We start from the raw sequence: 17,504 nt of genomic DNA on the forward strand, positions 1-17,504 counted from the left end.
CTGTGCAAAGAGAGTCTCATGCCTGAGGCTCCATAGTCCCAGGTTCAAACCCCCATACCACCATAAACCAGAGCTGAACAGTGCTCTGGTAAAAATATACACACACACACAAAAGTGTAATTGTATCACAGTAGGACTTTAAAAATCCTTACTGTGTCGATGTCAGTCTCCCATGACCCAATTTCACTGCAGTATTATGTAAGTTACAGCTTTGGGCTGCAGAGATAGCACAGTGGTTTCTGCACCAAGCTTTCAGACCTGAGTCCCAAGAGGCCTCATGGCCAATCCCTAGCACCATAATAAACTAAAGCTGAGCATTGTACTGGTCTTTTTCTCTGCATTTCTTTCATTAAAATAAAATGGGGGGGGGGGTCAGCGGTACTGCAGCGGGTAAGTACAGATGGTGCAAAGCGCAAGGACCAGCGTAAGGATCCGGGTTCCAGCCCCGGCTCCCCACCTGCAGGGGAGTAGCTTCACAGGCGATGAAGCAGGTCTTCAGGTGTCTGTCTTTCTCTCCTCCTCTCTGTCGTCCCCTCCTCTCTCCATTTCTCCCTGTCCTATCTAACAATGATGACATCAATAACAATAGTAACTACAACAATAAAACAAGGGCAACAAAAAAGAGAAATAAAATAAATACTAATGGGGGGTCGGGCGGTGGCGCAGCAGGTTAAGCACACGTGGCACGAAGCACAAGGACTGGCGTAAGGAACCCAGTTCGAGGACCCGGCTCCCTACCTACAGGGGCTTCACTTCACAAGCGGTTAAGCAGGTCTGCAGGTGCCTATCTTTCTCTTCTCTCTGTCTTCCCCATCTCTCTCCATTTATCTCTGTCTTATCCAACAACGACATCAACAACAACAATAATAACTAAAACAACAAGGGCAATAAAAGAGAAAAATAAATAAATAAATAAATAAATAAATATTTTTTAAAAGACTCATGCCTAAGGCATCTAATTTCAATCCCCAGCACCACTCAGCCAAAGTTGACCAGTGCTCTTGTAAAATAAGTAAATAATAAATATTGTTTCGTGGGCAGGGGAGATAGCATAATGGTTATGCAAAGACTCTCATACCTGAGGCTCCAAAGTCCCAGGTTCAATCCCCTACACCACCATAAGCCAGAGCTGAGCAGTGCTCTGGTCTCTCTCTCCCTCTCTCTCTCTCTCTCTCTCTCTTTCTCTCCCTCTCTCTCAGAAATAAAAATAAAAATAACCCAATTCATTTATAAAAATAAATAAATAAATATTGTTTTGGGAGTCGGGCGATAGTGCAGTGGGTTAAGCGCAGGTGGCGCAAAGCACAAGGACTGGCATATGGATCCCAGTTTGAGCCCCTAGCTCCTCACCTACAGGGGAGTCACTTCACAGGCGATGAAACAGGTCTGCAGGTGTCTTGTCTTTCTCGCCCCCTCTCTGTCTTACCCTCCTCTCTCCATTTCTCTCTGTCCTCTCCAACAACGATGACATTAACAACAACAATTAAAAAAGGCAGCAAAAGGGAAAATAAGTAAATATAAATAAATAGTTTCTTTCTTTCTTTTTTACACCAGAGCACTATTCAGCTCTGGCTTATGGTGGTACGGGGGATTGAACCTGGGACTTTTGGAGCCTGAGGCATGAGAGTCTCTTTGCATAACCATTATACTATAGACCCTCTGCCCTCTTTTTTTTTTTAAGTTATAATTTAATATGCACAAGCCTGACGGTTTTGACAATGAACCTAATTTTTAAGTTGTTTTTTTGTTTTTGTTTTTCTTTTTTTAGTCTGAGCAGTACTCAGCTCTGGTCTACATATCAAGCCTAGAGTTCTGGAGCCTTGGGCACCAATCTTTTTGCATAACCATTATGCTGTCTTCCCCCCACCCAGTTTGTAACATTCTGAATTCTATTTTATCTATTTCCAGTAAGCAGGGGGAGGAGAAGCAACTGAAAACATGACAGAATAGAAAACTAGTCAATAAGCAAAGCTGAAAGAAATGCTTGAGATGCTGAAAATGGTAGAAATCAGTGGTGACCACACTAATGAACTAGTCATACCCATGGCTTCATAGCCTCCAAATCCCCAAAGAGCCTAGTTAAATTTTTCCTCTATGTTACCTTTCCCGTTTGAGGTATGGCATTTTTCATTATCCGTGCCACATTTGCAATAGGAAGATATATATCTTGTTCTCTGAAACTTTCTTTTGAACCATTTGTGTCTTCGTGATCATTCATGCTGTCCTCAGTATCTAAAGAAATAGAGATAATTTAGGTCTAAAGCTTCTCATGATTTTTTACTTCAAATCAAATACTACCTGAGGTGACCTAGGATAAAAACCATTCTAGAGGCTGGGGAGATGGCATAATGGTTATGCAAAAAGGCAGGTTTTTATGCTTGAGGCACCAAAGGTCCAAGGTTCAGTCCTAAACAGCTGAGCAGAGTTCTAGTTTATTTAAAAAAAAAAAAAAATCAATAGTTCATTTCCTAATCCTTTCTTTTTAGAATTTATTTATTTATGAGAAACATGGGCGGAGAGAGAGAAAGAACCAGCCATCACGCTGGTACATGTGCTGCCAGGGACTGAACTCAGGACTTCATGGTTGAGAATCCAATGTTTCATCTACTGTGCGACCTCCCGGACCACCATTTCCTAATCCTTTCTAGGGATTAGGATAGTAGTTCTTTTCACGATTTTCCTCCTGGTCAGAATTAAACCTATTCACTAGTTTCTAACTCACTGCCTAGAGTACTTTGAGTCTCAACCCTGCTTACCAAAATTCCACTTGTCCACTCCTCCAAAAAGTTCAAAAGCATTTTCACAACACCTTCACAAATGATCTCTCCTTTTGTGAAATATCACAAGTGCTTCTCAGTCTTTTCTCTGACAAATTTATAATTATTTTTATTTCTCATTTCTACTATTAATTTCTGCTAGTTGAGGCCAGGGGGCAGTTTTGTGTTCTCCCTAAGACATTGGTATAACACATTACACAGAGGACTGTGCTCATAAGTATTTGTTGTATATCTTGGCCTATAAAATGTATAGAGTATGGAGGCAGGACAGGTGGTAGCGTCAGTTGAGTGCACACGTTACCATTCACAAGGACCCAGGTTCAAATCCCCTAGTCCCCACTTGCAGGAGGAAAGCTTCACAAGTGGTAAAGCAGTGCTGCAGGTTATCTCCTCTTCTTCTTTTCCTCTCTCTCTCTCTTTTTTTTCTTAAACTAAAACATTGCTCAGCTCTGGTTTATGGTGGTGCTAGGGATTAAATTTGGGAAGTCAGAGCCTTAAGCATGAAAGTCTTTGCTAAAACATTATACTATCTCTTTAGCACTCTCCTATCTCCCTTCCCCTCTCAATTTTTCTGTCCTATCAAGCAAAAGAAAGGGGGGGATGGCCTAAAATAAATAAATAAATAAAAATAAAGCCTACAGGCCACTATCTATGTGGTTTATTGCAATATAAAGCTATTTTTATCCAAATACAAATTTCAGTAAATTGGTGCAACAGGACCTGAAAATTACTCAAATTAATTACTGATGTAGTAGTTCTTTATATAAGAAACACTGAGTTAGTAATAGGTTTCATTAACAAACTGATTCAGTTTTTTTCTTCCCTACCCTTCCCCTCCCTCCCTCCCTTCCTTCCTTTGACCTGAGCACTGCTCAGCTCTGGTTTATGGTGGTACAGGGGATAGAACCTGGGACTTTGGAGCCTCAGGCATGAGAGTCTCTTTGCATAACCATTATGCTATGTACCACCACCCCCAGTTTTCATTTTACACATTTAAAATGTGTCAAAATTAACTTGAGTGTCTATTTCAGGATAAATTAATTGACCTCTGTAGTTGCCTTCAACATCTTTTAATCTTAACAGTTCAGAATACTACAAAATTCTCTCCTGAGACCACTATAGTCATGTAAAATAGCATTTCCTTAATAAAAAAGCCAATCATTCCTGATCAGTCAACATAATATTCTTTCAAATACCAACATACAATCGTATAAACCATCATAAAATCACTAATAAAAATTTTAAATAAACTCAAACAATGCATTTTCCACTTTAAAAAGTAAATAAGGTCAGGGCCAGGTGGTGGCACACCTGGTTGAGTGCATGTGCATGTTAACAGTGAAAAGGACAAGAGTTTGAGCCCCCAATCCCCACCTGCAAGGGGAAAGCTTTGAGTGATGAAGCAGTCTGTAAGTGTCTCTCTGCCTCTCTTCTCTATCTCCCCCTTCCCTCTTGATTTCTGTCTCTAGCCAATAAATAAAAATAATAAATTTTTTAAAGACCTAGAAATTTAAAGTTAAAACAAAAATGCCAGCAAAAGCAAACTTAATATTGAGTATAAAATTAAAATAAGTCTATTGATACATACTAGGCATCCAATAGCTTGCAATTTACCTTCTAAGAACTACTACTGGGGTGAGGAAGTATAGTGATTATGCAAACAAAGTCTCATGCCTGAGGCTCTAAGATCTCCAGAAACACCATAAACCAGAGTTGAGCAGAGCTCTGGTGTTAAAATATAAATAAACTATTGCTGTATCAAATTAGTAAGAATGTACCCTCTTTAATACTTTATTATTTTTTAAAGCATACTTCAAAAAAAACCTTATTTATCTAGAATTCTATTTATTTAGAACATTTTTTTTTAATGAACCAGAGGTTAGTTGCAGGATATGAGGTGCTGGGGATCAAGCCAGGGGCCTCACACATGTAACCCTGCCCTCTACTGCAGAGCCAGAGAGGCATTACACCTACCTAAACTCTTCTCCACAACTCACTGCTTTTCTGAAGACTTGTTCTAGCCAGAACAGTTTGGTTCATTTTTTAAATGTTTGAACTTTCACTGAGTTATGATAAAAGGCCCAGGAGGTGGCACAGTAGATAAAATGTTGGACTCTAAAGCATGAGGTCTTGAGTTCAATGCTGGGCAGCACATGTAATGCCTAGTGTTCTTGTTCTCTCTCTCTCTCTCTCTCTCTCTCTCTCTCTAATCCCTCTCATAAATTAAATAAAACATAAAAAAAAAAAAGACCTAATAACCAAACAGTGGGGGCTAAGCTAAGCAGGTAGGGCAAATGCCTTGAATACATCACTGAGCTCTGGTCTCTGTCTCTCATTAAAAAATGACTCTAAATTACATACAGGGCCAGGTGGTGGCACACCTGGTGGCGCACATGTAGTACACAATGTGCAAGGACCCGAGTGGGTCTCCAGCTGCAGGAGAAAAGCTTCACAAGTGGTGCAGGTCTGTTTGTCTCTCTCTCTCCCTCTCCTCTCAATTTCTGTCTCTATCATCAATAAATTATTATATATACATAATAAATCATATACATAACTTTTAAGGAACCTAGAACATCATATTAATAAAACATCCACTCTCCTTTGTTTCCACTTGCAAATTAGCTTTTGAATCGTGACTTTCTTACCATCGTGGGGTTGTATAACATAATGACTTCCTCCAATATAGTCTGCAGAAATTCCTAGTTGAGAAGCATCTGTTGTAGAACTGTCACCATCCATCTGAGGAAAAAAAAGTTTTTTCAGTACAAGCTCACAAGCTGCCACAGAGATGGGTTAAAGCTTTTCGCTAAGAAAGTTTTTATTTCTTGACTTCAATTCCAATAATTTGTCAACTACTAAAGAATCTCGTATTTGCTCTCCAGCCATGTAAGTGATGTGCATAAAAGTCAAGAAGAAAACAAAACAAGGAAATAAATCTAAAACACAGGCCTCTTTTTTCTTTCCAGCTGTATAACCCTTAAATACAAGCAACCCTGATGTACCATTTAAATTTAAATAACCCCCCCCCTGGAATGACAAGCAGCAAAACCAAAATCAGCTTAGTAGTCACCCATCACTTCTGGCTTTCCAGTGAAAGCTGATAGCCCTAGGAAAACCTTTTTTGGCTCATGTGGCAACCTTTCTTTTGGGCTTCCCAGAAATTTCAGAATAGATCATGTCTTGCTTCAAACTGTTGAAGCAGATGGATTCCTTGCCCAATTCTGTAGACATGCAACCTAAAAGTACACCCATGTTTTCAAACAAATCCATCGCCTCTGACTATATAATCAAAAGCTGTTTTTCCTTCCCCCTTGTTCTTCTCTCCCCCTCTCTGTCTTCCCCTCTTCCCTCCATTTCTCTCTGTCCCATCCAACAACAACATCAATAACAACAATAATAACTATAACAACAAAACAAGGGCAACAAAAGGGAAAATAAACAAATGTTTAAAAAAATTTTTAACTGGGGAATGTTATGCATGTACAAACTATTGTGTTTACTGTTGAATGTAAAACATTAATTCCCCAATAAATAAATACATTAAAAAATTTTTTTTAAATAAAACAAGGGCAATAAAAGGGAATAAATATTTTTTATGTTTTGTATTTATTTATTTTCCCTTTTGTTGCCCTTGTTTTTTTTTTTTGTAGTTATTATTGTTGTTGTTATTGATGTCATTGTTGTTAGACAGGACAGAGAGAAATGGAGAGAAAAGGGGAAGACAGAGGGGGAGAGAAAGACAGACACCTGCAGACCTGCTTCACAACCTGTGAAGCGACTCCCCTGCAAGTGGGGAGCCAGGAGCTCAAACCATGATCCCTTATGCTGGTCCTTGTGCTTTGCACCACATGCGATTAACTCACTGCACTACCGCCCAACTCCCGGGAATAAATATTTTTTAAAAATCTTAAAAACAAAGAGACTCATGCTTGAGGCTCCAGAAGTCCCAGATCTCTCCCACCCCCCATAAACCAGAGCTGAGTTGTGCTCTGGTAAAAAAAAAAAAAAAAAAAAAAAAATTTCTTCTAGATAGTGCATCTGCTCTGTCATGCCTGCAACACCCCCCCATCTCCACCATACTAGACGTTTTAGTGCTGTGATGTCTTTTCCCCCATCCCTCTCCCTCTGCCTCTATCTGAAAAAATTGGCCCAAACCAGTGAAACTGTTGAGGGAGAAAACTGGAGTGGTTACAGGAGTGGCTTGGAAAGGTGGAGGCAGGGCTTGGGTTTTAAAAGAAAGATCTTGGGCTAGCTCTCTCTCTCTCTCCCCGCCCAGACCACCAACTACTATCTAAGTTCTATCTCTTTCTCTCATGCCCTAGCAGACTGATGTTCTGAATTTTCCCCAAATAAATGTTTAAAGTACCTGAAAATCACACTCACTCAATTCTCACTGAGATAATGTGTAACAAACTTTTTTTTTTTTTGCCTCCAGGGTTATTGCTGGGGGTTTGGTGCCTGCACTATGCATCCACTACTCCTAGAGGCTATTATTTTACCCCCTTTTGTTTATCATTATTGTTATTGCTGTCGTTGTTGTTGGACAGCACAGAGAGAAATCAAGAGAAGACATAGGGGGAGAGAAAGATAGACACCTGCAGGCCTGCTTCACCCCCTGCAGGTGGGGAGCCGGGAATTCTAACCAGGATACTTAAACCAGTCCTTGCACTTTGCGCCATGTGAACAAACCTTTTAATGTTGGGAGAACAAACACTGGCCTTCCCTTTCCCCCTTAAAACCCCAACAACAACAACAAAAGTGTAGTAAAAATAAAGTGTGACTTTTACATGGTAAAGGTCAATTCCAGGATACCTGATCCTAAATGTTTATCAAGACCTGGGGGGGGGGGGGTACTCGGGGAGTTGGTGTATGGCACCAAAGTAAAAGACTCTGGGGAGGGGTGGGGGAGAATACAGGTCCTGGAAAAGGATAACAGGGCCTAGTGGGGGTTGTATTGTTATGTGGAAAACTGAGAAATGTTATTCATGTACAAACTATTATATTTACTGTCAAATATAAAACATTAATCCCCCAATAAAGGGAAAGAAAAAAAAAAGATGACCTAGGGCCCAGTATAAATATAAATAAACAATTGCAATACTGAATTTTAGTAAAACACATCTCTTCCATTTGTTGAATTTTTACCTGATGCTAAAATATCGGACTACCTTCCAAGTCTTTGGAAATGCATGGCATTTCTTTCATGCATCTGCTGACGGTAATAGCTAAGTATAAACAGATGTATTTCCATACTTTGTACAGTTTTTCTAAGACAGTGGAAACTCACTTGAATGATTTGTGAAAGTACAGGGTTCCTAATTATTGATGCTTCTTAGTGGCCTCTGAGATGTAAATAACAACCAGTGAGCTGACTCTGACTGGTCCCTGAAAATTAGCATCCTTAACAGTTAAATATATTTCTGTTTAACATGGAAATAACAGTATAGATTTCCCTATCATAAATAGCCAATGTAAATGACTGTTAAACATTACCAAACTAGGGCGGGACAGACAGCATAATGGTTATGCAAAGAGACTCATACCTGAGGCTCCAAAGTCCCAAACTCAATCCCCACCCCTACCTCCCCCTACATTATAAAAACCCCAACTGAGCAGTGCTCTGGTAAAAACACCACGTGGTGGGAGGTGGCACAGTGGCTATGGGACTTGACTCTCAAGCATGAGGTCCTGAGTTCAATCCCTGGCAGCACATGTACCAGAGTGATGTCTGGTTCTTTCTTTCTCCTATCATTTTTCATGAATAAATAAAATCTTTAAAAAACAAAACAAAACAAAAAAAACCTCGTGTGCTTAAGCCTCTGTGCTACTGCTCGACTCCATCTCTGGTAAAAACAAACAAAAAACATTACTGAACTACAAAATGCTTTTTTGATCTGAAAGTATTAAGATGCCGACAGAGTAGTTTTTAATAGATGGATTTATTAGCCAAGAAAGACAGCTCAACTAGAACTGTAAATTTGGGGGCTGGGCACTAGCCCAGCAGGTTAAGCACACATGGCGTAAAGCATAAAGCGCAAGGACCAGCTTAAGGTTCTAGCCTCCAGTTCCCCACCTGAAGGGGGGTTTGCTTTGCAAGTGGTGAAGCAGGTCTGCAGGCGTCTGTCTTTCCTCCTCTGTCTTCCCCTCTTTCTGTCCTATCCAACAACAACAGCTATAACAGCAATAACAACCACAAGGGCAATAAAATGGGGAAAATAGCCTCCAGGAGCAGTGGATTCCTAGTGCTGGCACCCAGTGATAACCCTGGAGGCAAAAAAAAAAAAAAGAATTAATTGGGCTGCCCTCCCCCAACCCCATGCCCTAAGGAAAACCAAGATGCAGGAGGGGAGAGTGCTTTAAAACCTGCAGGTAGGGGCCACTGAGCCAGGTGGTGGCATACCTAGTTAAATGCACACACTAGAACCTTTGGGGGGGGTTGTTGGAAGTGAATGGGGTGACCCAGTAACAGAATTCCTTTTGCTCAATGTCCACAGGATACCTGAGTATTTCTCAATTAGCTGATGAGCAGAGTGGGCACTTGTTCAAATAACCAAGGCCTGGGAATTAACTGCCTCATAAATATAACATTTGGAAAATATTAAAAGCGAGATGTTGAAGTCACTCTCTTGCCATACACTGGAATTAGCAGTGAGATTAGCATTTGGATTAACAGCCTTAGCCTCCAAGTCTTGGTTTTCTAAAAAATTACTTGTTTAAGTAAGAACTAACAGAACTGAAGACCTGAAACCTTTATTAAGGGCAATGTTTAGCCAGATAAGCCAGACCTCATCTGTTTACATGTACGTATGCTTGGCTTTTCTGCCATTTCATTACACTTTCTGACTCCCTCAACTCTTTGTACCATTAAATCCTGCCACGTACTTAAAAACATATATATGCGGGAGTCAAGTGGTAGCGCAGCGGGTTAAGCGCAGGTGGCTCAAAGCCCAAGGACCAGCGTAAGGATCCCAGTTCCAGCCCCCAGCTCCCTACCTGCAGGGGAGTCGCTTTACAAGCGGTGAAGCAGGTCTGCAGCTGTCTGTCTTTCTCTCCCCTCTGTCTTCCCCATTTCTCTCTGTCCTATCCAACAACAATAACATCAATAACAACAACTATAATATCTACAATAAAAAAAACCGGCAACAAAAGGAAATTAATAAATATTTTTTAAAAATTTAGAAAGATAGGATGGTCCGGGAGATGGTGCAGTGGATAAAGCATTGAACTCTCAAGCATGAGGTCCCACAACTGGTACCACACGTACCAGGGTGAAGTCTGGTTCTTTCTCTCCCCCTAGCTTTCTCATTAATAAAAATAAAATAAAATAAAATAAAATAAAATAAAATAAAGAAAGTATGGTTCACCCAGAAGGGACAGAGAACTACAGTCCTGGTGGATGGGAAGGAGCTAAGGAGAAGCTAGGTCTTATGGACAAAGACAAAGCAAGGAGTCTTGACAGAAAGAGCGCCAAACAGACCACTCTGGTGACAATCCACTGTAGACAAGGGGAGCGTGAAGGGAGTCAGGAGACCAGCATGGACAACACTGCTGCAGTCAGGGCATCAAAGGCAGGCAAGATGACCTGGTCCAGGACAACAGCACTGAGACCAAGAGAAGCAGATTAAAGAGCTCTGTATCAGGCACAAATTGACAAGCTGACCAAGCCAGAGCTAGAGGAGGGGCCAAGGACATACCATGCTGAGGCTCTTCAGGTGTCACTGCAGAGAAAGGGGAAGGGATAAATAAGGCAAGACACTAGCTGGACCTGGTGAGCGGGAACAGTGGAACCTGTGTGTCCAGTTGTACACTTGCAGGCCTGGGCTAAGAAGTACAGTGGAGTTGTTAGGTTTCATCCAGACTACAAATAGTTCCTGTACTGACAAGAGTGAGTAAAATGGTGAATCACTAGGTAGTGGACTAGGAGTAATAAATCTGAACAAAGAGTAGTTAAATCCCATTAAATGAATGGCAAGTGTGCTGATTATTAATTGAGCGGATAATACCATTCTCTAAACTGCTACATGAAAGAGAACGGTCAGCTGGCTTAAATAATAGATTTCTACTCTCCTCTATAATTGTTCTTTCCTGTAGCGATATTCAAACTATACTAATAATCTGTTGCATAAACACAGTAAATAGTACCATCTTTGATATGCTGAACATTTACTGCATGCTTTCTAAGTAGCTCATGCAATGTTTGTGACTGAGGAACTGAGGCTGTGTAAGGTTAACGACTTGCCAAAGGCAACAGACACTGGGATTGAAATCCTGAGGCTTATACATACACCAAGTTCTTTACAATATGCAGACCTCAGAGCTGCCCCTGTAGTCCTCAACCTTAAATCTTTCATTTGCTCCCTTAAAATTTTAAGCCGGTTGACTGTACATGGAAAACATTTCAAGTTACTTCTCAGACAAGGGCAACTGTGAAGTGGCAAAGAAATAAATACATCTATGGGGAGCTGGGCAGTAGCACAGTGGGTTAAGCACACATGGCACGAAGCGCAAGGATCCGGATTTGAGCCCCTGGCTCCCCATCTGTGGGGGGGGGGTGTCAATTCACAAGAGGTGAAGCAGGTTTGCAGGTGTCTGTCTTTCCCCCTCTGCTCTAGATTTCTCTGTCCTATCCAACAACAACAACAGCGATAAACAACAAGGGCAACAAAAGAGAAAAAATGGCCTCTAGCTAAAGCAGTGGATTTGTAGTGCAGGCACCGAGCTCCTGTGATAACCCTGGAGACAAAAAAAAAAAAAAAAAGGAAGGAAGGAAGAAAAGAAAGAAATCTATGCTTATTTGAAAACACTTGAACCTTGTCATCAATACTGCCATCATCACAGTATATTTTCTAGAAGTCTGTTTACTTAAAACTGTATGGACTGGGTGGAGGGTAGATAGCATAATGGTTATGCAAACAGACTCTCATGCCTGAGGCTCCAAAGTCCCAGGTTCAATCCCCTATACCACTACAAGCCAGAGCGGAACAGTGCTCTGGTTAAAAAATAAAAAACAAAAACAAACAAACAAACTATGGACTGATGTCATTATTAAGCAATAAAATCTGAATTACACACAATGGGGAAAAAAACTATCTTTTTGGTGCTTCAGTGTCTCCTGCTGTGAGAGGTGAAGTTATTGTATAAAAAGCACTATGGTAGGAACTCAATAAATGTAACCTAGCTGATTACTTCCCTTCAAATACACGTATCATCCTTTTCAGGTATGAAGGGCTTCTTCTCAGTGTGGTCCAGGAGGTGGTGCAGTGGATAAAGTACTGGACTCTCAAGCATGAAGTCCTAAGTTCAGTCCCCGACAGCACATGTACCAGAGTGATATCTGGTTCTTTCTCTCTCTCTTCCTATTTTCTCATTAGTAAATAAATAAAATCTAAAAATAAAAAAAGGGGGGTTTCTTCTCTCACCTAACTTCTCACCTATTCTCTGGATCACATTCTTTTTAGTTGTTTGAGAAGTATGGATGCTGCAGCCCTTACATACTTCTTCCTATTTAAAACTCCCTCAGTGGTTTTTTCCACTTCCAACATGATACTGATGCTGTTCTCAAAAATTGCCCGTGTCCTTACTGGGGGAGATAGTGGCAATGCTGAAGACTTTCATGCCTGTTGTTCTGAAGTCCCAGGTTTAATCCCTGGCACTACCAAAAACCAGAGCTGAATAGTACTCTAGAAGGCAGGGAGCAGGTGGTGGTGCACCTGATTAAGTGGTCACATTACAGTGCATAAGAGGATCAAGGTTCAAGCCCCTGGTCCCCACTTGCAGGGGAAAGCTTCACAAGTGGTAAAGTAGGGCTGCAGGTGTCTCTCTTCCTCCACGCAATTTCTGTTTCTATCCAATAATAAATAGATAAATAAATATTTTTAAAATTAAAAAAAAAGGGGAGGGAGTCAGGTGGTAACGCAACAGGTTAAGTGCAGGTAGCGCAAAGTGCAAGGACTGGCATCAGGATCCTGGTTCCAGCCCTCGGCTTCCCACTAGGGGAAGTCGCTTCACAAGCAGTGAAACAGGTCTGCAGGTATCTGTCTTTCTCTCCCCCTCTGTCTTCCCATCCTCTCTCCATTTCTCTCTGTCCTATCCAACAAAAACATCAATAACTACAACAACAACTACAAGAATAATATGCTGGCAACAAAAGGGAATAAATAAATATATATAAAAAAAAAAAAGGGAGACGGGCGGTAGCATAGCGGGTTAAGCGCAGGTGGCGCAAAATGCAAGAATGGGCGTAAAGATCCTGGTTTGAGTCCCCGGCTCCCCACCTGCAGGGAAGTCGCTTCACAAGCGGTGAAGCAGGTCTACAGGTGTCTCTCTTTCTCTCTGTCTTCCCCTCCTCTCTCGATTTCTCTCTGTCCTATCCAACAACAACGGTATCAGTAACAACAACAATAATAACTACAACAACAAAAGGGAATAAATAAATTAAAAAATTTTAAAAAGAAGGGCACCCTACTAGGAAAGAAAGAGGCAGACTGGAAATATGGATCGGCCAGTCAACGCCCATGTTCAGTGGGGAAGCAATTACAGAAGCCAGACCTTCCACCTTCTGCATCCTACAATGACTTTGGGTCCATACTCCCAGAGGGATAAAGAATAGGAAAGCTATCAGGGGAGGGGATGGGATATGGAGTTCTGGTGGCGGGAATTGTGTGGAGTTGTACCCCTCCTAGCCTACAGTTTTGTTAATGTCTCCTTTTTTAAAATAAATAAATAAATAAATAAATAGGAAAAAAAAAAAGAAGGGGAACAGGAAGGGAGGAAGGAGGAGACTAAAGGAGGAAGAGGAAGGAAGAAAGGAAGGAAGAGAGAAAGAAAAAGAAAGGAAGGAAGGAAGAAAAAAAATTAGTTTTATTTTTGGCTCAAGAGATGGTGTAGTAGGTAAAACACTGCACTCTCAAGCATGGGGTCCCAAGTTCAATCCCCAGCACGTACCAGAGTGGCCTTCTGGTTCTCATTCTGTATGATTAATAAACAAAATCTTTATAAAAATACTGCCTAAGGCCAGGTAGTGGTGCACCTGGTTGAGTGTACATGTTACCAGGTACAAAGACCTGTGCTGAAGCTCTTGGTCCCCCCCCTCCACCTGCAGGAGAGAAGCATCAGAGCAGTCAAGCACTTCTGCAGATCTCTCTCTCCCTTTGTCCCCCCCCCCCTCTCAATTTCTCTTTTATGAAATTAAAAACACGCGCCTCTCTAGTATCCAACCTTTACTTAGCTGTTCTTTGGAGTACTGGCCACTGTTAGTCCCACATTTATACTCCCTTATTGTCTTCTGTTTACTTCCCAAATAACACTGTTTCCTGGTTTTGTCTTTCTACCTCACAATACAAGGTGACTGTGCTCCCTTATTTCTATTATTTATTTTGCCTCCAGGGTTATTGCTGTTGTTGCTGCTGCTGTTGTTGTTGGACAGGACAGAAATGGAGAGAAGGGGAAGACAGTGAGTGGGAGAGAAAGGCACCACTAGACCTGTTTCACTGCTTGTGAAGTGACCCCCCCCCCCCCCCGCAGGTGGGGAGTCGGGGACTCGAACTGGGATCCTTGCTCTGGTCCCTGCACTTTACTGCACTATGTGTATTTAACCCAGTGTGCTAGTGCCTGAACCCCTATTTATTTTTTAAAATAGGGACAGACAAGCATTGAGCAAGAGAAAGAGATCACGACACCAAAGTCTTCTTCATTATGGTGGTGCCAGGCTCCACATGGGTTGTGTGCATGGCAAAGCCAAGCACTATCCATTCTCCAAGTTATTCTCCCAGCCCTCCATACTCTTAGGAACTCGTTACATCTCACTTCTTTGTTGATAAATCCTAAGTCTAAAACCATATCCTGCCTGCCACTCATGTAAGTCTTGCCTACAGAATCACTGCCAACCCAAGATACAGGAGAATGAAACTTAACCCTCCAGAGCAGCCATGAAGGACAGTTCCCTCATCTCCATTTCAGTCCTCAGTTAGTACACATTTGTACATGTCTACTCTTCCATTTCTACAGAGGGTGAGGAGTGGGGACACACTGCTATGTGTGGCATCAAATCCCAGTCTGCCAAATAGTTGTGGTTTTTCTTATTTTTATTTCTTTGTATTATCTTTATTTATTTATTGGAAAGAGTCAGAAATTGAGAGTAGGGAAGATAGGGAGAGACAGAGACACCTGCAACACTGCTTCACCACTTGCAAAGCTTTCCCCCTAAAGATGGGACTGGGGACTCGAACATGGGTCCTGTGCTCAACCAGGTGCACCAGTGCACCAGCCCTCCAGAGAGTTTTCATGGCTTTCCCTGAGTGGATTCTCACTTAACCTAACATAACTCGTGTCTAAGACTGCCTTCAGGTCTAAAAGGAATCTCATGGCAGTTTACGTAAGACTTTCATGCCCAGGTACAGGAGGTCCCAGGTTTAATCCCTGGCACCACTACAAACCAGAGCTGAACAATGCTCTAAGAAGAAAAAAAGAAATCTGAGTGCTCAATATACCTAGCTGGAGGATCATCAGATGTCATTCTCTTTTAGAAGTGAGGCAATGGGAGTCGGGCGGTAGCGCAGCGGGTTAAGCGCAGGTGGCGCTAAGCACAAGGACCAGCGGAAGGATCCCGGTTCGAGCCCCTGGCTCCCCACCTGCAGGGGGAGTCGCTTCCCAGGTGGTGAAGCAGGTCTGCAGGTGTCTGTCTTTCTCTCCCCCTCTCTGTCTTCCCCTCCTCTCTCCATTTCTCTCTGTCCTATCCAACAACAATGACATCAGTAATAACTATAACAATAAAAAAAAAAAAACAAGGGCAACAAAAAGAATAAATAAATAAATAAAATAAATAAATAAATAGAAGTGAGGCAATCAGGTAGAGGGTAGATAGCATAATGGTTATGCAAACAGATTCTCATGCCTGAGACTCCAATGTCCCAGGATGAATCCACCGCACCACCAAAAGCCACAACTGAACAGTGTTCTGGTAAAAAAAAAAAAAAAAAAAAAGTGAGGCAATCAAGGAAGTTGTGACATATGCCCAAGGTCACAGATCCCAGACAGGGATTACCCCGTAACCCACCCCACCCGGAGCATATACAACAGATCCTCTCCCTACCTCTAGACACAGGCTGCTTACTCCTCCCTGCCTTTAGACTTCAGCCTTTGATATTCTGCACAGTAGCCAAATCCCTCAAGGTCTTCAGTCCACCTCCCTCCATGACATTTCCAACTGCCCAAACATACCATACCTTCCTTTTCACCTGGGCTCCACACAGAACCAGTATTCTCTGTTCTGCACAGAAACCTCCTGCAATTATTCAATTTGACTAAAACCCTGACAGTTCAACCAACACAAGTCTCAAAGTGCTGCCTCTTCAGCACTTAGAGGCCCACAGATAACAGAAGTGCAAAGTCACTCAAAAATAAGGAAGCTGGGGTGGAGAAGGGAGGGTCAGGTTGTGAGACCTGAAATGCATTCATTCTCTTAGGAATCCTCAATGTGGTGCATTCATTCTCTTTCCAGCTTATGATTGTTCAGATCTAACAACCAAGAATAGTGAGACATACTTACTGTCATGAAATACTGTCAGAATTGTGTTGGCTGTCACTGGTGCTCAAGGACACCTCTAAAAAGGTGTCTGATGCCAGTCCAATTTCAACCTAGAAGATAGACATCTGTTAATATGAAAAACATAGCCGGGAGTTGGGTGGTAGCGCAGAAGGTTAAAAGCACGTGGCGCAAAGCGCAAGGACCAGCGTAAGGATCCCTGTTCAAGCCCCTGACTCCCCACCTGCAGGGGAGTCGCTTCACAAGCTGTGAAGCAGGTCTGCAAGTGTCTATCTTTCTCTCCCTCTCTGTCTTCCCCTCCTCTCTCTATTTCTCTCTGTTCTATCCAACAACAATATCAATAATAATAATTACAACAATAAAACAACAAGGGCAACAAAAAGGGAGTAAATAAATATATATTGAAAAAAAGAAAAACATATAGCCTATGGGCTTTCTGCTTAATAAAATCAAAGAAGGTGCCTATAATTTTCACTGACACTGGTTAGTCAATGGAGTGCACAGTACTGAACAGCATAGAAAGCTGACACCCAGGAGTCGGTGGTAGTACAGGTGGTGCAAAGCTCAAGGACCAGCGTAAGGATCCCAGTTCAAGCCCCTGGCTCCCCACCTGCGGGGGGGGGGGGGGGTGTCACTTCACAAGCGATAAAGCAGGTCTGTAGGTGTTTATCTTTCTCTCCCTGTCTTCCCCTCCTCTCTCCATTTCTCTCTGTCCTATCCAACAACAATGACATCAATAACAACAATAATAACTACAACAGTAAAACAATAAGGGCAACAAAAAGGGTATAAATATTTAAAAAAAAGAAAGAAAGAAAGAAAGCAGATACCCAGTAAAATGGCTGTTAAATAGGAAGATTTAACTTTTGGAAGTTAAATCCATGAGAAGTTATTTTCCAATATAACCTTGACTTCTGTCATGTTCAATATAAAAACTCACCATAACCTAATTATAGAATGTGCATGAGGCCAGAAATTATGCAACTAAACTACTTAAGATACTAGTACCACACTAATCAATTTAATGTTTTAAAATGAACTATTTCTGATTATACCACCTGCTTTCCATTATAATGGCACAGTACTTCCCAGAGAACATCTACAGAAATGCCATATTCTAAGACTCTTAAGACCTTTATTTGTACTTTTAATGCACCACCACCATTTTGGAGTAAAATTACATT

The 17,504-nt window shown here is 41.7% G+C and overlaps 1 protein-coding gene across 4 annotated transcripts in view; it reads right to left on the bottom strand.

Moving 5' to 3' along the window:
• The window catches only part of NFYB (nuclear transcription factor Y subunit beta), a 29,125-nt gene that overhangs the window by 9,530 nt on the left and 2,091 nt on the right, over positions 1–17,504 (bottom strand). For 2 of the 4 annotated variants that reach the window (XM_060194315.1, XM_060194316.1), the window contains exons 2-4: positions 16,324–16,412; positions 5,423–5,516; positions 2,102–2,232 (exon numbers count right to left, since the gene is read on the bottom strand). In XM_060194315.1, the coding sequence (XP_060050298.1) occupies positions 2,102–2,232; positions 5,423–5,516; positions 16,324–16,329 (231 nt within the window). In that variant the 5' untranslated portion in view covers positions 16,330–16,412. Of the gene's footprint in view, positions 1–2,101; positions 2,233–5,422; positions 5,517–16,323; positions 16,413–17,504 lie in introns of those variants that run through there. The other 2 variants (XM_060194317.1, XM_060194314.1) reach the window with 2 other exon arrangements.

The sequence above is a fragment of the Erinaceus europaeus genome, chromosome 7 (assembly GCF_950295315.1).
Source record: "Erinaceus europaeus chromosome 7, mEriEur2.1, whole genome shotgun sequence".
Lineage (NCBI taxonomy): Eukaryota > Metazoa > Chordata > Mammalia > Eulipotyphla > Erinaceidae > Erinaceus > Erinaceus europaeus.